Below are 9,144 nucleotides of genomic sequence, written 5' to 3' on the forward strand. Positions count from 1 at the left end.
ACACACACACACACACACACACACACACACACACACACACAAAGTCTACCATCTTCTTCCAAAACTATTCATGACTGACATCCTCCAGAAAGTCTTGACCTTGCTTGACTCAGACAGCTTCTTTATTCTCTGTCCATACAGTACTTAGTGTGCACTCTATTCATTTGGATTTGTTTATGCTTATTTGGATCCTTGGCATCATCATCAGACTATCTCCTCTCTCCTAGGTTTATTGAGATTTCCTCTGTAAAATCACTGTAGTCTTCTCCTTCCCTTTCACCCTCCCACTGCCACCACTCCTTGGTTCATGCCCACAGAAACCCACATATAGATTATGGCAAATACCCCCTGAGAAGTCAACCTGTCTCTAGCCTTTTCTTCTTTCAATCTATTCTAATCCTTGGCTGATTAATCTTTCCAAAACCCTGCTTTTTTAATAATTCTAGAGTTACAAACTCTGTGAAGAAAGCAGAGCTATCATCATCATCATCATTTTTGCACATGAGAAAGCCAAGGTGAAGTGATTTGCCCAGGATCACCCAGTTGGTAAGTGAGGGCAGGTATTCAGGACAGGTCTCCGAAGGCCAATATCTGTACTCCTTCTGTTATAGTCATAGCTTCTACTTGGAGACTGGCAGTGGCTCCCCATTGTCTTTCTAATCAAATCCAGACTCCTCATTCTGGTGTTATCTAATATAGGCCCCATCTTCTCTAGGCACCATTATCTCCTATTACATGATAATACATATCATCCAAAGCAGATAGATCTCCTCCCCTCTGTCATTCCCCACACACAAAGTGTTAATTTTTCATTAGAATTCCTTCCTCCTGCCACATTTGTCCATGTGATCAAATCTTTCAAGCCCCATCTCAAGTTTCATCTTCTCCACAGAGCCTTCCCCAATGCCACTGGCACATGAGGTTTTCTCCTCTTCCTGATCTTATGTAATACTTATTCTGAATACTTTTCATTTTAAAATTGGATTATTATCCAATCTCTTCTTCTCTTCTTCTTTCACATGTATAAATTGTGTTCCCACAATAAGAAAGTAAGGTTCTTAAGTGTAGTGAACCAGACCAGACTTCTTTTAAGTCTATCTGAATGTCAGGAAGCATTGGGTTCCAGGTATTCAACAAATTCTTGGTAAATTGAGTGGTTGTTTCTTATGTGTGGATTTTTGTCCTTCCAACTAGATTGTAAACTCTTAGTGGGCAAAGGTGATATCTTCTATACTTTTTTTTACTCCAACCCATGACCGTGATTTTCTTAAATAATAATAATAATTGTTGATTGTCTAAAAACACATACAATGCCTAATGTGGTGGCTTTTGTTCAACATTTTACTTTGACTGATATCTTTCAATTTTGTCTTTGTAGCCCAGGTAGAGAGGAATGTGGTATAGTAGATAAAGAGTTGGCCTTGGAGCCAGGAAGACTTGGGTTCAAGTCCTGCCTCAGGTACATACAGGCTGTGTGACCTTAAGCTTCATCTTTAGGTGCTCTAGGTGACCCCATAAGACTACAAATTGCAAAGAAAGCACCCACATTAATAAAAGGAATTTCCTTATTTGGGTGTTCCTTAGAGCAATGAAATCATGGGTCCAGTCCCATCCATATCCTATCCTCAACTGATGCTTAATAAAAGGTTGGATGGATTGAATTCACAAATTGGACAGTGACTGGGGATGCAGGTGTAAAGGGGATGAGGAGGAGGTATGCAGAAAACAGGAAGGAACCAGTTCAATTTAACAAGCATTATTTAATCCCTTAGTATGTGCCAGCTACTAGGGAAACAAAGACAAAAATAAGCCAATTCCTTCTCTCAAAGTGCTTACATTCCATTAGGGAAAAGCCATATGTACCCAGAGAAATAAATGTGAAACATATACTCGGTAAGTACAAAGAAATTTGCAGAGAAGAGCACTTTCAACTTGTAGCTTCCTCAAATTAACAATGACAAGTCTGTGTTACAGCTAGGGAAGGGAACACTTTGAATTATACAAATACCCCCATTGAAGGTCACTAGTGGTTCCATGAAAAGATGGTGTTAGGGGAAACAATGGTATCAGGGGAGCAGCTGGTTCTCTTGGAACATTGTTTGCACATGTGTAGCAAGCAATGTGGCAATAGTAAAGATGACATGCAGGAAAGGTGATACCAAGTATCACCTTAAGAAAGCAAACAGTGGGTCCGCTGAGTTTTGTGGCATCACAGTGAGGTTTGGTTATAACATACTAATGGTATTACTAATAAACAACATGGACCAGGACAAAGTTGTGCTGGGTATACCTGTCATCACAACTATTCTTGACTTGAGGTACCCCATACTACATACTGAGTCAGAGCAGCCTTCCCTCCAGCCGAGCATAAAATTTATTTCTTGGTAATATGTAAAATTTCCTCACAGGAAATTGAAAGGTGGGAGAGTAGGGTTTTGTTTTTTTTGTGCTTTTGGACAGTTTTTTTCCTTGTTCTCCAGTTGAGTGACCTATGAAACTATATAGTTTGAGATGAATCGTACCCATCTACATTGAGCCTATCATTTTAGTAAGGGAAATTAAATTTTGCTGTAAGATTGCATCAAAACATATCTTATCAATTCCAGGAGGAGAGTTATAATAGAGCATAAATATAATAGCATATTTCAAATCTGCAGACTTCAGTACAAGCACAATCAGGGGTTGTATCCACTAGGCAGAAGTCATCTGGAGACAGCTCTGACACCCTGATGCCATTAAACCATTGACCTCAGCAGCAAAATCTCTGATTTTCTTGTCCTTCCCATGTTTGACTACCACCCTTGGTCCCTTGAGTGACTATTCACCATACTGTGTGTGTTCCTCTTGGCAGGTACCACGACCAACAGGATGTAACTAGTAACTTTCTGGGTGCAATGTGGCTTATCTCCATCACATTCCTTTCCATTGGGTATGGGGACATGGTTCCTCACACATACTGTGGAAAAGGTGTCTGTCTTCTCACTGGCATCATGGTGAGTATATATTATATATAATTTTTTTCCTCCCAATTTCTCTGTCATCGAAACTATGAACTCATACTTCTTGTTTAGGCCCCGATGCTTTTCACGCTATTCTTCATGTTAAAAACTGATGGTGCTCTTCTTTGGCTGCATATGTCAGTCAATCAGTAAACATTTATTAAGCACCTACTACATGCCAGGCACCATATGAAGCATGTGCAATTGGGCACGAAAAGTCAGGGCTTCCTACAGATCATTTTTAGTTTCAGGCTTCTTTTTTTTCCCCTAAGGTCCAAAATCCCTGTCCTTCATAAAAGGAGTTTCCCAGCCCATTAAAAGGCCTGGGTCTTAAAGCCCTGTGAAGTCTAGCCTAAAATGAAGCATTGGCCTTTTTACTTTGGTTACAGCAGGTCAAATGGAGAAAGCACTGATTGGAGTTAATGTCAGAAAACCTTGGTTTTGTGTCCTGGTTCTGCCATTTTCTACCCATTGGACACTGAGCTACTAACTTAACTATTTGAGCCTCGGTGCTCTCATCTATAAAATGGGCACACTGATACTTGTATGACCTACCTCACAGGGTTGTTGTGAGGATTTAAGTCAGAAGGGACATGAAGTGATTTGTAAAGCTCCTATAGCTTTCTATAGTGCTATAGAAAAATCATCATTTACTATTGTTCTACTCTTCTCATGCTTTTAGTCAATTCAGTTCCATTCAACAAGCATTTACTGGGCACCTACTGTGTATTAGGCATTGCACCAGGCACTGGAGCTGCAAAGTCAAAAATGAAACAGTCACTACCCTCAAGGAGTTTACATTCTACTGGGAATAAATGACGTGTATCTGATAAGCATATGTCAAATACATGCAGAGTTAATACAATTAAATTTTAGTAGAGAGAGAGCAGTTAGAAGTGGAAAGATCAGGAAAAGCTTCACGCAGGAAGTGGCAGCAGAGCTAAGTTTTGAAGAAAGTTAGGGATGCTTTGAGGTAGAGATGAGAAAAGAAGAGTATTCCAAGAAGTTCAGCAAGCCCCATTTGCAATAAGCAACGTGACTCCATTATTAGCGGACGTATGGCACCGCTCCCTCCATATCTCTGTTCTCTGGCAGTGGACAAAGGGATGATTTAAGAGGACAGAATCTACTTCCTCCCAAAACTTTAAGGCTAAGCAAGCCGTGATTATTCTTCAGTGGTTTAACAGCAATCTTTCTTAGACATAGAGTTGGACCAACTGACCGTGAATTTCATTCCGATTCTCCGAATATTTATGTGTCATCTTGGTAACTCAGAGGCAAATTCTCTCTCTGAGGTTTAAGCTAATTCTTCACCAACCCCACTGTTGTCTGTAGTATCCCTCCCCTCCTGATTTTGCCATCAAGCATTTTCCAGGCCTTGTCTCAGCTGACCTAAACCCAGCCAGACTTTACCTGAATTCGATGGAGCACCATTGTCGGCTTCTTCAAGGGATTAACAGCCAGGTCTCAAAAGTAACAAATAGGAAGACGAATATATAGTCAAAATTATTCATGTTATTGGGTACCGGGCTAGTGACTGATGTGAGGCAAAGAGAGTAGGACATGATTCTGCTTTTTTCAAGGATAGATACCAGACTCTGAGTAAAAGTTTGGGTGGCCTGTATTAGCAAGCAACTTTCAATACAAAAGTTAATAGCAAATTGCTTAGTACCAAGGCAGGGATAAATCGCGGCTAAGTGTGAGCCTTAGAAACAAACACCTCTAAGAGTTTATCAGGAAACTGCATGGCACAGGTCTAACCTTCACCAACAAGTAGTGGGAATTATTCTTAATCAAAGACTGCAAAATTGTATGGAATGATGAAGACTTTCCTGAGTCTCATCAAAACATCCCCTGGAAGATTAGAATTTCTGCCACAGAAACATCATTTGGTCAATGTCAACCCACTCAATCAGTGACAGGCCGGGTGATTTGGCAGCCATCTGATTGATGCACCAAGCTGTCAACCTTGCTGTTATTTTTAAACACCAGCCATTCTCTCTCCCAGCACTGAAATTCAACACATCCAGGAAACAACCCCTATACTGACCATTTCACGGGTTTCTTGACTATCTCTCATCTCCATGCTTCCTATCTGGAAAAGGTGAGTGGCATGGGCATGAATGACTCCTTCCTGATGACCTTGGCTCTGCCCCTTCCTTGTCTTGTGACCTGAAGCAAATCAGTTAACCTGCCCTGTCCATTACCTCATTTGTTGGCTAGCTAGACAATGGCTTCTTTGAAAGATGATTCCACTTCCCTGGGGGAATGGTGGTAACAAAAGAAAAAAAGTATAGACAACAAGGGATCCACAGTTCCCCCTCATTATTAAAAATTCAGGGTATTCCATGTCTCTTTCTTTGAGCAAAACTCCTCTGCTCAAATATGTGATTTTTTTTTACAAAAGTGCTTTATTCTACTCATCGTTAATATTTCTCTTTTTTAACTTTTATTTTATCTTTTTCAATTAACAAGTATTTATTTTTTCTTCCTCTCAGCTCCCTTCCCCCCACTGGGGAGGGGGCGGGGAGAACCCATACCTAGTAACAAGTATGCATATTCAAGCAAAACAAATTCCTGCTTTGGTCTTGTCCAAAAATTACACTTCTCATTCTGCATCTTCATTGTCAGGATTTGCATCCAAATGTAAATTAGCTGCCTCACTCTATAGTCTGCCACCATTGAGAAACCCTGGTGGTGTTTTTGTAACAAGAAACTTGCCTGTTCATGCGGAGTCATCCCTTTCAAGGGTTTGAGTCCCCTCCTCCCCATGCCGCCCGCCCCCCCCCCCCAAACCTGCTAATACTATGTATATCTCCTGATTATTATTTCGAGTGTACTTACTAATGGTAGGCCTTACAGTTTGGTTACCATGGACACCATGAAGGCCGGGGCCAGGCCTACTCACAATCGAAGAGGAAGGATTTGTGTATGCATGCTGTAAATAGTCTTAATCATTGTTTTCTTTCTGCTACCTCAGTAGCAGTGCAATTATCAGCTATTAAGCAGGGGGTATAATTGTCTGAGCAACTTGACGTGACTGGCATAAAGCTGGTGGATCTGGAAGACTTCACCCTCTCCCTCTATACCCCCAAAGCAGATAGGTCAAAGTACAGTGTTGTTAGTTTTTCAATGGAGGAAACTTTATCACAGACATTCTGAAGCATTGAGGAGGCTATATATAGTATTAATATACAATATATAACAACAAATAAGTAATATATTTATTTTATATTTATAAAATATATAATAAATACATTATATTAATATGTTTCATGTTATATATAGGGGCAGTTAGGTGACACAGTGGATAGAGTGTTGGACCTGGAGTCAGAAAGACCTGAGGACAAATCTGGCCTTAGAGACTAGCTCTGTGACCCTGGGCAAGTCATTTGGCTGCTGTCTGCCTCCGTTTCCTACTCTGTAAGATGGGAATGATAATAATTGCACCTAATTCCCTCATCCCTGCCACCTCCACCCCCCGGGATGTTATGAGGATAAATTAAATAATTTTCGAAGAGTGTCTTGCAAACCTTCTCACTATTATACTGAAGATTTAAAACAGAGAGGATGCTGAGACCCTGAAGTGTTGTCTGTAGTGCTCCCTTTGGATTCTGAAGGCATGACATACAACCTGGCTAATGTAGGCCCATTCCATTGTATCTTCATTACAGCGAGTCGGGCTCTCTGAGCCAGACTATATGAAGCATTAATGAGTTATGGGGGGCAGCTGGCAGAAACTGCTTTGTCAAAGCCTGTTAAAGACACTGAGGTCAAATAAAAGCTTCATGAAATCAGTGTATTTATTTAGGCTTGAGGTGAGCCTCAGGAGGAAGGGGGTAATAAAGGGAATGACAGGGCAGAGTCACTTTTGCAGAGTGGTGGGGAGGGGAGGTGGTGATGGATAGGGAACAGAGAATTCAGCACGACATTTGGTGGGTTTCCATTTCAGAAGATAAACTTCTCTCCTGAAACACCCACACAGTTACCAAGGATCACTTAGTCTCAAACCAATTGATGTTATTCTAGTTGTTAAGAGGAATCTGCTGAAACCAAGGGATCCAGCTGTAAACTCTCCTGGCCTCTCTGTTACATTTGTCACTTTCATTTATGTGTTATTTTCTTTTCTGCTTCTTTAGTTAAGGATACATCATCTTTATCCCCTCAGGATGATTTTTTTTGTCCCCCTCCCCCCAACTTCTAAAGGCTTTCCAGCTGGGAAATGTTTCTTGGAAACCAAAAGCAAGAGGACAGGAATGGAAGAGTCCAGAGCCTCTGGCTTGTTTCCAAGCCCCATAAATCAATTAGGTATTTTCACCCCATCTCAGGCCATTCTTTTCCCCATTGCAGGTGCCTGGGTTCATATTCTGCTTGTCATGCCCCACCTGTCTTCCTAGGAAAAAGAAAAAAAAAGCCAACTCACAAGATCCACTTACCATTTCTTCTCACTGAGGGAATGAGAATCAGAATAACTCCAAGTAAGACCTGGGGAATAGGGTTAGTGTCAACTCTGACTCAGTACTTGGCATATCCAAGGGTAAAAAGTCTGAGTCACAGATTTGCTCCACATTCTGACCCCATGGTAGTCACATAAGCAGCTGCTCACCCTTTTCTGTCTTCTCCTCCTTCACTGCTGTCTCCAACGGACCAGCCTGTCTCTAAATTCTCATGTTTACGCACAGTAAGCCTCTCTTGGGCCAAGATCAGCCATTTTGTGCTAGTGTCCTGTTCCATCCCTTAAAACCTTGGCACCTCCACCCTCTTAACATTCATTCATCATTCATTGACTGCCTACAGAGTGCAAGGTACTAAGGGGAGGGATACAATGATGAATAAGGCTTGGGCCCTTCCCTGGAGGAGCTGAGAGTCTGTCAGGGATGATAAAATAAGGATGCTAACAAGAATACAACAAAGATAACATGACACAGTGGGAAGCACACTAGATTTGAAGTCATAGAATACTAAATCTAGACCTGGAAAGGACCTGAGAGGCCATCCAGGCAATCCTTTCATTTTACAGATGAGGAAACTGAGGTGGGTGGGGTGGTAAGTGACTTGCTCAAAATCACATAGTAAGTGTCAGAAGCGGAATTTGAATCCTATCCCTCTGATTCCAATGGCTTTCCAATATACCCCACTGCTTCCAGTCCAAAGACTTGTGTTCAAATGCTAGTTCTTCTCTTTACTCTCTATGTGACACTGGGCAAGTCACTTTCCCTCTATAGATCTCAGTTTCCCCATCTGTGAAATGAGATGGGGAGGAAGAGGTTGGAGTTACGATCTCTAAAGTCTTTTCCAGCCATAAATCTGCAAGTCATTTTGAATGTGATAAATGTACCATAGGAGAGGTGAGGCCTATTTTATGGGAGCAAAGAGTAAGGAGAGATTACTACACTTAGAGGGCTTAGTCTGGAAGAGAGAAACCTTAGCAGGGGGCCTAGGGGAGATTTCATGGAGAAGGCATTTGAGCTGGGCTTTTCAGAATGGGCAGGATTAAAGAGATAGAAATAAGGGAGGAGGGCATGTCAGATGAAGGGATCAGCATGAAAAGAAATCAGGCATCACCCAATGAAAGAGAAGTATCTAAAAAGTCCATCTCACAGTCCAATTCTACTTTTCTCTAATGTCCTGACAATCAAACATTTTCTGGCTTAGACTATAGATCCCTTTTTGTTTACTTAGGCATTTATTTACATGAGAGACAGTGTGTCCTGATGGGTAGCAAGCTGACCTCGAGTGAGAAAGACCTGGGTCCAAGTCATATCTCTGCCACATCCGTACCATCTGTGTGACTCTGGGTAAACCACATAACCTCTCAGTGCTTCAGGCAACTCCCTGAGATGGTATCAGTTGTCGGTGGTGGTCAGTTATTTTCAGTCATGTCTGACTCTTCATGACCCCATTTGGGGTTTTCTTAGCAAAGATATTGGAGTGGTTTTCATTTCCTTCTCCAACTCATTTTACAGATGAGGAAACTGAGGTACACAGGAGCAGGTGTGAACTGAGAGAGGAAGTTCCTCACCACAAGCTCCCTACACAGAAAAAGTTACAGGTCTGGTAACAACAACAACATTGAATAGGAGGCTATATAACACAGGAACATCTTTTTTAAAGTAAATTTTATTGATATCTTTTGTTTCTATGT

General features: G+C 41.4%; 1 protein-coding gene and 1 long non-coding RNA gene across 3 annotated transcripts in view; one reads left to right on the plus strand and one right to left on the minus strand.

The window, feature by feature from the left end:
- LOC114050078 (small conductance calcium-activated potassium channel protein 3-like) overlaps positions 1–9,144 on the plus strand; it is a 284,782-nt gene that overhangs the window by 241,269 nt on the left and 34,369 nt on the right. The window contains exon 4 of the mRNA XM_027871626.1: positions 2,852–2,993. Coding sequence (XP_027727427.1) covers positions 2,852–2,993 — 142 coding nt within the window. The remainder of the gene's footprint in view (positions 1–2,851; positions 2,994–9,144) is intronic.
- Positions 1–9,144, minus strand: part of LOC114050079 — a 121,633-nt gene that overhangs the window by 40,401 nt on the left and 72,088 nt on the right. The window lies entirely within an intron of this gene.

This window comes from Vombatus ursinus, unplaced genomic scaffold (assembly GCF_900497805.2).
Source record: "Vombatus ursinus unplaced genomic scaffold, bare-nosed wombat genome assembly UNPS02014798.1, whole genome shotgun sequence".
Taxonomy (NCBI): domain Eukaryota; kingdom Metazoa; phylum Chordata; class Mammalia; order Diprotodontia; family Vombatidae; genus Vombatus; species Vombatus ursinus.